The following is a 13,812-nucleotide window of genomic DNA, read 5'->3' as shown; positions in this document are numbered from 1 at the left end:
AGCATTTTCACCCTCTTGTGTTAGATGGCCATGTGCCTAATAAAAACCTTTAGACTCTGAAGGAGCAAACTTCAAGGTCTCTTTTTGCTGCTTTCTGCTTTTTTTCATCCCCTTGCTCTCAATATAAGTCATTTCCTGAAAAATGTGTATGGTCTAACTAAAATTTAGAGTAAACTGTCTAAAAAATGGACTTCACTTTTATATTTAACTTTCTTTAGTTGAGGTTTTCTTGTTTTGCAATTTGAAATCCTTCTAAGTTAGTTTCTGCTTGTAAATTCCTTGTAAATTCTAAATTCTGCTTGTAAATGCATCTATTAATATAAAATTTCAAGAAAAGCTTTAATTTAGGAAAAACACAGTACAGGGAAAGCAAAGTGAATTAAAAAGCTAACATGGTGTTATGCTGCTCTGTTTTCATGTATATAGGGAGCATAATTAGACATGAAGAAATCAAAATTCCAAAGCTCTCCTAGACATGGAGCAGAGATCTGGAGGATGGATAAAAGTGTCAGGAGTCCTTTTCCCTTTGACTTACTCAGGAAAGTCTGCAACAAGCTCTGCTGCTTAATTCCTATACAACCTGTGGGTTGTGTATTTCAGAAATGGATTATACTTCTTTGTCATCAGAGCTTTCTTTTTAATTTAACTGACAGTACTTCTGAGATCACCTGCTTTTTTATTATAGAGAAAGGACACATTTTGTAGGATGCATGCATTTTCTTATTTGGATGAAAGAAAGGAAATAGTCATCCATCTTGATGACTGCCTAAACCTTTTCCAGATTAAGCTGGTAACCTAGAAATGAAGGGAGATGATGTTAAGGAAACAGTGTACTTAAAGTGAAACTTCTGCTTTGTGAGTATCTTAGTAAGTGAAAAGAATGTTGGTAAGGTACGGCTTCTGTGTATAGACTGCAAGAAAACAGGCGGAAAATGCCTTTTTGATCTGATAAATTATCTGAAGAGTGACATGCTGCTTTCTTGTACAGTCTTCAAAATGTCCTCTTATGTTGAATGTTGTTAGCTTGCTATCTGTGACATGAAGAATATTTTCACATATTTCTGTGGCTTCTTCTACATTATGTCAAAACTGTTCTAAAGTCCTGTCTCCATATCGGATAGTGACACATATGAATATAGTCTGAAAAGTTCAGTAAACTTGTGTTCCCTTTTCAGGGGTGGATTTGTATTATATACTGTGGTCTTTCAAAATGCCCAAGTAAGCTAGGTGTTTAAGAGCAAGAATGCTTTAACTGTGGCAATGTGTAAAATGGAAGAGAAAAATAAATATCTTAATGATGCCATAGCAGTACTTCAAGCTGTGTTCTCAAAAAGGCTGTCACTGACTGAAGTAGTCATTGAGAGTCAGATATGTACCAAAGTCTTCCTGAAGTCCTTGACAGTTGTAATTATGAGTGTTTTTATAAAACAAGAATATGAATGGTGAATTTAGGTAAATTATAGTAATCAGCTGTAAATAATATTTCTGAATAGCACAGAAATTGGTTTTAAAGTGGTACTAAAGTTTTAATGTTTATTTCATCAACAAAAGCTCCTTCATGCTTGAGGCATACCACACAGGAACTTAAATTTTATAAAATTGGTTAGAGATAACCAGCGAGCAGAATTATGTATGCATGCAGAGTCTTAGTGTTCCTGAGAATAATAGGGAAGTTGTATTTATACTAAATTTTGAGAAGACTTGTTTTTGGCTACATCAGTTAAAAGTAATGCTTGTTAAAACATGAGTCAGTAGAAAATAAGCTTGCTTTAAGGTTAAGGAAATACACTTTGTATCCTTGACTTTCAGCTGCAACTCTCTGTACCCTGCAGTTTGATTATATGTATGTGACAGATTAACCCTTAGTGAGTTTATCTGTGACTGAAAGGAAAAGTTGGTGGGAGCAGTTGATGGAGTGGAGGGCAGATCTGCCATTCAGAGGAGCGATGATGGACTGGAGCCTCCCAGAGCTGACCTGCAAGTCCTGCACCAGAGACAGGAAAAAAGCTCATGTGTTGTGGCAGTCTAGGAACTGCTTCTGGAAAAGCAGCTTTCTGAAACTGGGTAATGGTGAGCAAGAAATGAGTTGAAAGCGTGTTGTGTGGTGTTGCATAAATAAAGATTAACCCGGGGAGCTGCTCAAGGCCTCGTGCCCCCTGGTTGGCTCAGCACTTGTAAAGCTGTACTGGGAGTGCCGTGTTCTCTTGGGACCCCAGGACCAAAGAAATATGGGCAAACAGAAAAGAATCCAGCAGAGTGCTGGTAAAATTCTTAGGGTCTGGAGCATATGCTGTATTAGAGAGTGAGGAAACTGCCTTGTTCAGGCTGAAGATGAGGAAGCTGAAGGGTGGATTTAATGCCAGCTTTATCTGAAAGGAAGACCCCTAGAGCAGATGGAGTCAGACTCCTCTCACTCTTGTCTCCACTGGCAGTGGAGATGGGCAATTACCAAATGAAAAACAGATACTAGTTGCAGCAGTAGGAAATCTGATGGTGCCTAGGGAAGGGAGGGTGGAGTGGGCTGAAGGAGTGAAAGTAGTTGTGTGGAAACCCACGCAGACAGTCAAACTTCACTGGGCAAGGCCTTGAGCAAACCCGTTTAACTTTGTGTAGGCAGCTCTTTTGGGGCAAGATGAGGAACTGTTATTCCAAAGCTTGACTTCCAAAGGCACTTCCAAACTAAAGTTTTTCTGTTGTTCTTGTACATCTTGTACATCAGTCTTTGGTCTCTTACTGCTAGGTATGGTTCTATCCAAGTAATTCCATGGTTCATATGGTGGTTAGACAGTGGTGAACCTCTGAGAATGGACAAGTTTTGTGTTTTTTAAACTTCAGCATGGAACATAGTTGTGTGCAAGCTGCGAGTTGGTATTGCTTGCATAGAGCTATTTAATTTCAAGTATTCTGTTTAATTTATTCCAATAAATGATTTCAAGAAGAAACTATGAATAGTCCAGACAAAAATGTGCATATGTCCTACCCCAAGGGCTACACCAGTTTGTTCACTTTGACTTTCTAAAAAGATGCTGAACTGCAAAAACCATGAATTAGTATTTCCTTTCTGAATTTCAAGTGTTTCCTTATTTCTGTATTAATTCTTTCTGTTTTATGAATCCTCTGAACAGCCTTCTTGAAATATGTCCAGTCCTAGTCTGATAATCTCTGATAGCAGTTGTATCAAATACAGAAACAAATTAATTCCTTACTATTATGATATTTTTGTTGATAAGGTTAAAGATTATGGTGGGGGTTTTTAGTTCTTTTGCCTACTCACTGCAGTGGGGGCTTCATTTTAACTGTCTCTATGCTCTTAGCAGAGTTTTTCATTGAAAGGTATTTGTAGATGTGTTTTTCCATTCTGTGATAATTGCCTAGATTGTTTGTGTCTGCAGATTTAAAGCTGTGCTGCAGTGAAATGCACATGTTGGTGGTGAGCACTTGAGTAGTGCCTTTTACCCTCTCTGTGATCCATTCTGTTGTAGCCTCATGTGATTGAAGGGGGCGTGACTTACTTAAACATCCATATGAAATTTTAAGTTGTTTGAAGTGTGACAGCACTTGAGTTTCAGAAAATGACTGAAAGAGGCTGGTATGAGTGAAACTAATTTTTCGGGTTGCCTGAAAAACGTTTCGGGCTGAGACCCAGGGGCAAAAGGGACCTCAGCCTTTTAGCCCTCAGCTTGGACTAAGCCTTAGTTAACACTGCTCAATAGTAAGAGGTTCAGGAGTTGCTGTCCATTAACAATAAAGTATGAAGGGATTACCAAGATTTTTTTAACATAACAAGGTATATAAATTTGGATTAATTTCAATGACTGCTAAAGTATCTCCATTGGCTGCTAAACCAGATCTCCAGTCTGGATTAATGGAGGAAACAACAATTCTCAGTGTTTCCCTGTGTCAGTAATTTTTTCAGCATTTTTAATGGATACTTTAAAGGCATGAATAATTTTACTGATAGGCTTCCGAACCCTACATGCATAATGTGGCATACTGTATTTGTAAATTTATGTTTGAGTTTACTTCATTGCTTAATTAATTAGTGCACTGAGATCATATATTGTCATGGGTGACATTAAGTCTTTGTAGTTTTGCCAACTCATGCTTTTTCTAAATATGTAAATAGATTATTTTCAAAGCTCTCCTTAAATTCTGTGCATCTTTGTAGTACTGAAGGGTAATGTCTGGCTGGCTTTTGGGCATTCAATGATTGCATTTCTAAGCAATGAATAGTTATAAATGTTAGTGACTTGGCTGATAAATTTCTCAATTACTGGTTATTAACTTTGTGATCTTTGACATAAAATACATGGAGAAGTTTTTATATTTCATTTTATGCAAATTTATGTAGCAATCACAATTTCTTAGTGATTAGTAGAGTCATATGAAACTTTTATACTGTCACTAATCTCACTTCTGTTCAGATCCTATTGTTATTACTTTAAATATTGTTATTCAGATAGGGACATGTGCCTTTTGCAAGTACTGTTTTTTGCTAATATAGAAACTAACACTTCAAGCAAGCACTTTCTTAAAAACAGATGGACTGTGAAAAACAAAAGGAATCAGATTTGACTGTTATGGTGGTTTAGATGTCATGCAGACTGCATAAGCTTTTTACGAGGGAGGGAGACAAGTGTGTAAAGTGCTTTTGCTGATAGGTAGAGAACTCTTCCTTATTTACTGGCTTGACGAAAACTCAGTTTTGTTTTGATTGTTAAATTTCCAGCCAGCACCTTCTGTCTTCGTCCTGTCTAGCCAATAAACTAATTAGTTCTTATAGCTCATTGTAGCACTAATAGCTTCCTTGAGATTTTGCAAAAATAGGGGGTACTGATACATTAAAAATGAGAGAAGGAAGAATCTTTTCACTACGGTTTTTAAGGAGATTGGGTGGATATTTGTCAGTGGTTTTATTTGTTTATTTTAAGCTTTGACTCATAAGGATTCTGTCACTTTTGAATTTTGTACTTTTGGAGCTTTAGGATTCTGGCACTCAGACAATGCTCTGCTAATTAAAGCTCTTGCCAGGTCATATATATCAGTATGAAAACTGGATAGCTTTTTTTCTCCTGCTTGCTTTAAAAATTTGTCTTAGTTTTCTTACACCCACCTCAGTTTCCTGTGGTGAAAATACTGTATCCCTGGAAGGATATTTGGAGGACAGCAATATAAGATTGTGAGGAGGAATTTGTTCAGAGGTCTTCAGACAATGCTGTACACAGTGGAGATCTTAAGATATCTGACTCCGTTATGTCTAGCTAAAATTCCTGGGAAATCAGGCAGATTGACAGAACATGCTTGATTACACAGTGTAACAAGTTCATAATTCAGCTGTTGCAGATTTATTGCTGTTATATTTAGAAACTACAGAAACTATTAGAACTTTGAACAATAGAGTATCTTTAGCACTGCCTAAGTGTTCAGAGAATAATCTGAGAGATATAATATTTTAAAATTTAACTGCCTTAAATAAGATTACCTGGTTTCCTGGATGTTTTGTGGCAGGTGAGGAAGCAGGAATGAAGAGCAGAAGTGAGCTAACTGCACATTATCACTGTTTAAACTTTTCTTGTCAAGCAGAGCCTTCCTTGTTTGTCATATTTGTAGGCCACCAGGGTCAATATGCTTAATCTTCTGATAGAAGTCTCTTACTTGTTCATAATTTCTTTTTCTTCTGGTCCATAAGATGTCTTTCTCATTTCTGGTGAATTTTGAGAACAGTAAACTGTTCACCCAATTTTTCCTAATTACTGTAATGTGAGCATTAAACAAGTAAATCAAGTTAATGTTTGTTTTATTTCTATTTCAAGTAGGATGTGTCCAAATATGGAGATTTCTTATTTAAGTCTGCTGAAGCTCACTAGCTTAAGTAGGACTGGATCGTTTTGTTTTGTGTATCACTGTAATAGTTTTCTCAAGTGAGTTAAAAGTGGTAATTGAAGTATAAATCTATCAGTGCCTACTGTGGAATGACTGTTCACTCCTCTGTAGTGAAAGCTGCAAGCCATTCTGAGTGCTGCCTCCAAGGATAAAGGAAGCATGCTAAATCTTCACCTTCCCTCTGAAAGAGTTCCTGAGGAGGAGGCAGTCATCCTTTGTGTTGGACATTTTAACACTAAACCTCTGACTCTGTAGACTGGGGCTCCCAAATGTGGGATTGTTTGATTACAGTCTGCTCCCGGGCTGTCACTGTCACTCCCAGCCCAGTGAATGATGGGGTAACATCCTGAATCCAGGCAGCTACTCCTGCCAGGCAGGTGCCTGCCTGGTGGTGCTGATTGTAGCTCAGGTAAGTGCCTGTCAAGAGGCACTTGCTGCTAATCAGGAAACAAGGGTGTGGAAGTACGTTCTGAGATAAGTATCCTGCAGCATTCCTGGCAGGAGTTTGTTCACAGTTTCTTGGAAATTCCTGCCTTGTGTTGCATCCAGTCAGGAAAATCAATGTATTATAAATATGAACCCTGCAATATATACTAGCCTGTACCTTTTAGTGCACTGACCGGTATCTGTGCTGTATGGGGGAGTGCAGCAAATCTCAGACTCATTTTCTGCAATTACTTTAAGTGTAATCAGCACTTTTGAAAGCAGAAAGAAGCTTTATCCTGTGAATACATTTCTGAATTTTACCTTACTTCACTGGTGCTGAATTCTGTAATGGGTATATTCTGTAAGAGCCCAGCTTTTTGAGACTTGGCTGAATATTGTGCCAAGGAGGGAAAATTTGAGACTGTGTGTTGCCTTCTGTGGAAACATCTGCTGTGTTTGGTGTATTGGAGAGTTAGGGCCTATAAGGAAATTGATCCCTTGCTCTTCTGCTTTCTCCAGTAAGGCTAGCAGCAGCTCTATTAATCTTACCTCTTTGTATTCCTTTCTATCACTTCTGGTGTTAGTTATTTGCTTAATTTGAATAATTGATTTGCATGTATAAAATGCAAAGATCTGTGCTGTCATTAGTACATTTTAAGTGTAATAAACTATTCAGTTCCTGTAATGCCTGAACAGCATGAAATGGTGTGCCAGGCTATTTGCCCTACTTACTTGGATAATAACAAAAATGTGTTTCAAGCGTAAGCTTTTATTTTCAGGTTGTATCATGAATCTGGCAATGACTTTTCTGACCCTATCATGCGTTGTTGCGGATTAATTTAAGATCTACATAGCCAAATGTAAACCATTCAAGAAATGTTTCTCCTGCTTTAGTTTCTCTGTACTTTACACCCTTTGTTCATTAATGGCTGAGAACAATTAAATGTTTTTACTAGACTGTGATACTGTGAGTATGGACCAGTACCAGCAGGGAGAGTGGAGAAACAGGCTCTGTTAGTTGAGGTAATGAAGTCTGTAATTTATAGCCCAATATTTCCTTAACAATGGGAGATAAGATATGAGTTAAAGTTGCTTTCTCTTTCAGTTCAATGAATCACCACCTCAGTGTTTTCATAGGAGAATGCAGATGACCTACCTTTGGCTTTGGGCTAAATAGGGAAGAGAAATGTGGGAAAAATAAATTTGTACAAAATCAATTCTGTAAGAAAAGTTTGTGTGTTGTTCCAGTTGTGTCTCATCTACCTCTTTAGGCTGAAAAAATGTTATTGATATTGACAAAGTCTAATTTTACCTTCACAGATAAATTTGAGCAGTTTTGGGCAATAAATCGAAAACTCATGGAGTATCCTCCAGAAGATAATGGATTTCGATACATCCCATTTAGAATTTATCAGGTAGGAGATAAGATAAAATCAAACCCTTCCCCTGAGGTGTCATATATTGTAATCTGTTTTCAGAATTATATGTTTTCTTGCATTATGGCAAAACTTTGCATGCTCATCTTTGCTGGACCCTTGAGTTGTATGGATTAGCAGACAAAATAGACTGTGTTTATTCTAATAGGTAATTAACATTTATTATGTTGTAAGTGTGCAATACTTGAGAATTTGCCATGGCTGGTGTAGATGATGTTTTTTTCTTTTTTAAAGAAACAGTCCAACAACATAATTATGTTACTAAAAATAGGTACTAAATATGAAGAATGCTTTAGAAGCAAAATGCCCTTTGAAAGGTCTAAGCCAAACACTTTAGGAGCAATACTTTTCCCTCAACCACTGTATGGGCTTCTTTTCTTGTAGGCATTTTATGGTAGAAGTAATGGTCTTCCATCTAGTTCTTACCTTTGTCTTCTAGTTGTATACCTACATCCCAAAACTAGCTTTGAATGTGGGGCTTTTTCCTGTTTTAATGCACCAGCACTTTATTTTTCTCAGCATTTTGTTTGGAGACATATTCTTTGGAATCATCATGATTTTTCTTACCCTAAGGGCATCTTAGTTTTTACAGCATTAAAGTCACAATGAAGTTTGCAATTATGTATGGTTAAAAAGCTTATACAAAAATTTGTGTAGCCTCTCTGCAAATTAAACAGTTGTGCTCTGTTGGAATGTTTTGAGCTGTTCATATTTAAGTTTTGCACCAATAACTATGAAAAGAAAGTCCTTTATTCATAGTACTGAATGTTCTGATACTACTTTGTAACAGGTTATAATGACCATAGAAGCCTGTACAGTCTTGCAGTGGGACTGGAGTAGCTTTTAATATTAGATTGTCATAATGAAACCTTAGATTGAGAACGGAAGTCAGTTATTTTGTCAGAGATCACAGCAGATGGCAAGGTTTGTATAAGAATCAAAAAGCATGTATCAGAAAAGTAGTACTCACAGCACTTGTTTGATTGGTGACTAAGTTATTTGCTTGTTCTCTGGTAGGTGTGGGGTTTTAAAAAGTCTTTTCATAGAAATCACGTAAATGGGTTTGCAAAACAGAGGTTTTGCTCTCTGAATAGGTTGCAGATCTTTAAGGCATGAGGGAAGATGTCTATGATATTACATTATTTCAAGCTAATAAAGCTTTTTAAAAATAAATAAGCCAATAAAATATATCACTTGAACCAGTAGTGCTTATCTTGATTCCCATTACCTTTTTGATTGAAAACCCTTACTTGCTGTAGTTTAAACCCAAAATGTCTCACTAAGAATTGAAAACCAAACACAGATAAAGATGATGCTGAGACAACCTTTGAGAAGGTTGAGATATAATATTTTCAGTAATGCTGCTCTTATTGTTTCTAAATATTCCCAGTCTTTTTTAAAATGTGAGTGCAGATGTCTCTAGCTTTATGGTTTGATTTGTTAGTGTGTGTACTGATTACTGCTGTTTATGTTTAAAGGAATGTTTAAAGGAATTTTCAGAAAGCCTTTGGAAGGGTGAAATTTTAATTTTAATTCCAAATAAGGAGTTAGTGACAAACTTGCATGTGGAAAAATAACTGATTCTAAAGTGTTGTTCAGATGTATTTAACCCCCACCCTGAGTGCATTTCATTTCCATTAGTGCTGGTAGAAGTCAGCTTGGCATTCTAACTGGTTCCTTCTATATCCCTCTGTAAACACCTGATTTAAGCTAAGTGTGTGTTGCAGTGGATATTTATTCCCTGTGTGTCTTCACACAGTGTTCTTGTAGACACTTAAGGATACACAAGTGGATGACAGGAAATGATGAGGCATTGCCTTCAATGGGAAGAGTTCCTCCTTGTATTTTCCATACCTTCTATTGCACCAAATTATTAGAAGGAAATTCTGTGAAGGGAACTTTCTACATTGTTTTTTGGCAGTATGAGGTGGATGAAGTTGTTTTCCTTCAAAAAATTCTATTAGATTATGATACCAAGTAAGAAAAAACAGTCTTAGTTGCAATTAAATGTGAATTGGCAAAGTAGCTGCAGGACAAATGCATTCAATAAAGTGATTAGATGGATTTTTTTCACTGAAGAATTCATTATTTTAAAAACTCAAAAACTCTTTCAGTTGTAAAGTTTATGTATTAAAATACATTTCTAAAGAGTAATATGAATCATACCTCCTGTGGTGACCAAATCTGATGGAGTGTGTGGGAGAAAGAAATGGCAAAAATATGAACATCATACTTGGGTAAGTCAGAACTAAACTAACCGCAGGTAATTTTAAAAACCTTTGTCCACCTCTTCTTTTAAGTATAGTAGCTAAGATTGGACCAGAATCCTGGCATCTGCAGTAGATGATGTAAAAAAAGGTTGAGAATCACTAAGGATCAACTTGTTTGCAATTTTAAAATTTAGCTAAGATATCTTGGAGATTTTATTGCTAGCTGTCTGTCATATTCTGTTAATTGTTGTATGGAACTTGAACCAGATAAACCTTTGACATAGGTGGAAACTTTTTCTACCAGAGACAGTTTAAAAATACCATTATATTTTTGTGATACTTTTAATTCAATGTGTCAAAAAAGAAGTTCCCCACTTCATCACTTCAGAGGTTTAAGCTGCTTTGTCTTCAACTGACAGGTGCACAAAACCTTTTTTGCCTTTTTATCTCAGTACTGTAGAATTTGAATGGCAAGAAAAAAAATCATAGTAATGTTTTGAGTATATTTTCAATTCAAGTGTTGCTTTTCATGTCCAGTACTAGAGCAAGTTCGCTTGTGGAATTTCCCGCTGTGTTTATAAGACCAGCTGATGTTTCACAGTTTAATTGAACAAACTGGCTGATAGATGGCAGGAAGTTTTCATCAGTCTTTGGCTCCAGGCACTGTGACAGGGCATATTAGTCAGGAGAGGAGTCTCTGTGTGCTGATAGAGACTGCTCTGATGAACAGCTGCCTGCTCTGGGAGCATTCTGAGTCTCACTTGTGCACTTAATTTGTACTCATTTCCTAGTTTGTTTCTTGCTCTCTCCCCACGTCATGCTCACCCACTTCTTCATACTCTTCTCTGGAGTCTGCTCTCTGAGTGTATGGGACTTAAAGGTGCATATTTGTATTTCATTCTTGAGATTAAATTTACAAAAATATTGGAAAGAAAGTGGATGAAAACGCTTCATGCCAAATTCGCTCAAGATTTTTTTAGAGTTGCAACTGCTTGAGGCAGGCTGGCTGTTTTGTGTTTGCTGTCCCAAAAAGGGATGATCTGGGCTTGTTTGCACTTTCCTTTATTTGGTACTGAACAAGCATTTCCTTTGCTTCCATTTTCTAAGGGTTCTGATTAACTTACTAATTTCATTGCTTATAATTGCATAGTAGGCCTTAACTTTAAACAGGTTTTCTTATCATAAGTCCCTTATGATGTTGAGATTAAGCTGTACAGTCACAAATTGTCAGGATGTTTGTCTTCCTTTGTAACATGAGTGAAATTCTCCACACTTAATAATATATCAATTAAATGCAATACTTTACTATTTATGTCAAAGCTGCAGTATTGAGATGTCTAAGTAGACATAAATGTTTATCATGACCTGTCCTCTAAAAGTGGGAGTGGGAAATGAAATATTTTAAGACATTATTAATATTTGTCTCAATAAATGAATCAGAAGCTTAAGCATGGGCATTTCCAAGCAATTGAAGACTGTTTCATCCATATTTCCACATTAATTGGCAGAGCTTGGGTAAGCAATTGCAGAAGCCATTGCAAGTATGCAAATCAACAGCACAATTCAAACCATGTTGTGACAACTATTTTAAAAACTGATCAAAATAGATTGCTTGGAAAGATACTGGATCTAGCTGTAGAGTTTTTAAGTAATAATAAATCTACTTCTTTATGCTGTTAGATTATTAACTTCTTGTTGTTGTTGAAAAGTCTCCATTGCATTTCAAGTCTGAATTTTCCTGACTTCAGTTTCTAGATTCTGTTTTGCCTTACCCCACTTGAAACTCATGTGACTTTCTGACCTCCCATATTTACTTATGGATTGGTATCTGGAGCTTTCTTTGGTAAACTGAATCAATTGAGCTTTTTAAGCCTCTTGTCATGAGACTTTCTTATCAGCACTGTTGTTGGTTTTTAGTCATCTTTTCAAATGCTAGCTGGTAGTTTGATAATCCTCAAGATTAATATTGAGGTTAGGGAGATGTAAAGGGCAAAAGTAAAGTTTGTTTATAGGATATTAAGCCAAAAATGCTTCAAGCACTGGTGGAGTACAGGTGAAGTTAGCTGCTACTTGAAACTTCAGATCTGAAAAGTGTTATGAAAGAAGTTGGTTCCTCTCCTCGATGAGTTATTGCATTGCAAAAAATATGTTGTTGACCTGAAGAGGGCAACACAACACAGCAAGTTTCAGCATTTAGTGGGCTAGTATATAATGCTCTTGAACGGGCCTATATGCAATACTTTATTTTTTTTTCTTACTTATTGAAAATGATGCTTTCATAAAGAACCTGCTGAAAATAGACAATTTGTTTCTTAAAAACTTCCTTTTACAAGGAAGAAGTATAGAAGGAAGAAGTATCAAGGGAGATCATAGGAAATGGTGATTTGTGTAACAGAGCTGGGCTCAGCTGAATTTCTGTGCTGAAGAGAAACAAATGGACTCTGAGTTATTAGAATAACTGATGGTTCAGTACTAAAGAAGCAGTAGCACACTTTCACTAGTTTTAAACTACTTCAAAATCAAAGCTTTATTAATAGGAAGGTTTAAAAACTTTGTTAGGTAAATATTTTTCCCTAGTGCCTCATGACTGGGGGGAAAAAAAGAAACACTTCTATCAAGTATTGCATGGGGGCAGCGTGATCCTTAAATACTTGTTTTCTGAACTGGGTTGTCTTGTTCTGTGCTGAAAGTAATAGCAATTTGACTAGTTCTCACCTTGAGTTGAAGGTCACTGTCACCACAGGTTTCACCAGAGGCTCCATAATTGCATAAGCTTTTCTTATGCATCTCAGTGCACAGTGAAATGAGCTGGCTCAAACCAGTGCTGCTAAAGATGACTTTTTAAACATACTCTATATTAAGGAGTGCTCATGCAGCTCTCTTGAAAGACTTCAGGAACCCATGTGCAGGATCAGCCTTGTGCCTTTAACAATCTTGGTATAGGATGGGAGCTGTCAATCAGAGTTTTGAAGAAAAATTCTGAGATGATAAATTGTGTTTGTCATCAAAATGTGACTAAAGTTTCCTTAAATATGCCCAAGTTGTGTGTAAAACTGTCAATCTGCCTAGTTCAAAGCTATTGTGAAAGTAACACAGTGCCCAGGGAAGGAGGTGCAGAGGAGATGGAGCTGTAAAACCTCGATTTGGATTGTTGGTTCTCTGCTGTGGTTGAGCTGTTACCAAGCTGGATGGTTTTAAGCTAGTTCAGGCCTGTCACTAGGAGCTGCAGTAATTTTTCTGGTTTGAGTATAGATGTAGTTTGTATACAATGAGTGAAGTAGTTTTGCTTGTATGAGAAACAGTTTGTTGAGATTCTTAGTTATGTTATACCTGGTTGAAAAAAAATTTAGGGTTATACTGGATTCTGTGTATTGGGGGAAAAATGGGTAGTATCTTTTTTAAATCCTTTTTTTTATCTTGCAATACTTAAGTTACTCGTAAATCTCTGAAGAATCTAAGTATATGAAAAAACAGTAGAATCCTACCAATTACTTAGTTAACTTCATGTAACAGTTTTATGGATTTTTTTTAAGTCCAAGTACATCTTGAATTACAATGAAATAATGAACACTTTGTGTGGGGAAAAAAAAATAGTCCATTGCCAATTTGAAAATACCTTAATCTCGCCTCTTATGCACCCCCCCAATTACAAATTGGTAGTAACTTTTTAACCAGTTGGTACTGTATAAATTTCCTCAATTGTTGTTTTTTCTTTGAATTGTCTTATGACAATGGAGTTGAGTATAAATAAGTTTGGGTAAATGTTCCTGCTACAAGTTTGAATTTAAGCAATAAGATTTGAATTCTTGTGGCTCTCTAAACTGTTTTGTTAAGATGGTAACCTTGTAGATTTATAT

The 13,812-nt window shown here is 36.4% G+C and overlaps 1 protein-coding gene across 5 annotated transcripts in view; it reads left to right on the top strand.

Moving 5' to 3' along the window:
- Positions 1–13,812, top strand: part of ATG5 (autophagy related 5) — a 71,987-nt gene that overhangs the window by 23,084 nt on the left and 35,091 nt on the right. For all 5 annotated transcript variants that reach the window (XM_062489914.1, XM_062489918.1, XM_062489917.1 and 2 more), the window contains one exon: positions 7,630–7,724. In XM_062489914.1, coding sequence (XP_062345898.1) covers positions 7,630–7,724 — 95 coding nt within the window. The remainder of the gene's footprint in view (positions 1–7,629; positions 7,725–13,812) is intronic.

This window comes from Cinclus cinclus, chromosome 3, assembly GCF_963662255.1.
Source record: "Cinclus cinclus chromosome 3, bCinCin1.1, whole genome shotgun sequence".
NCBI classification, from domain to species: Eukaryota; Metazoa; Chordata; class Aves; order Passeriformes; family Cinclidae; genus Cinclus; species Cinclus cinclus.
The sequence above is the reverse complement of the archived record's forward strand: the minus strand, read 5'-3'. Positions and strand labels throughout refer to the sequence as shown.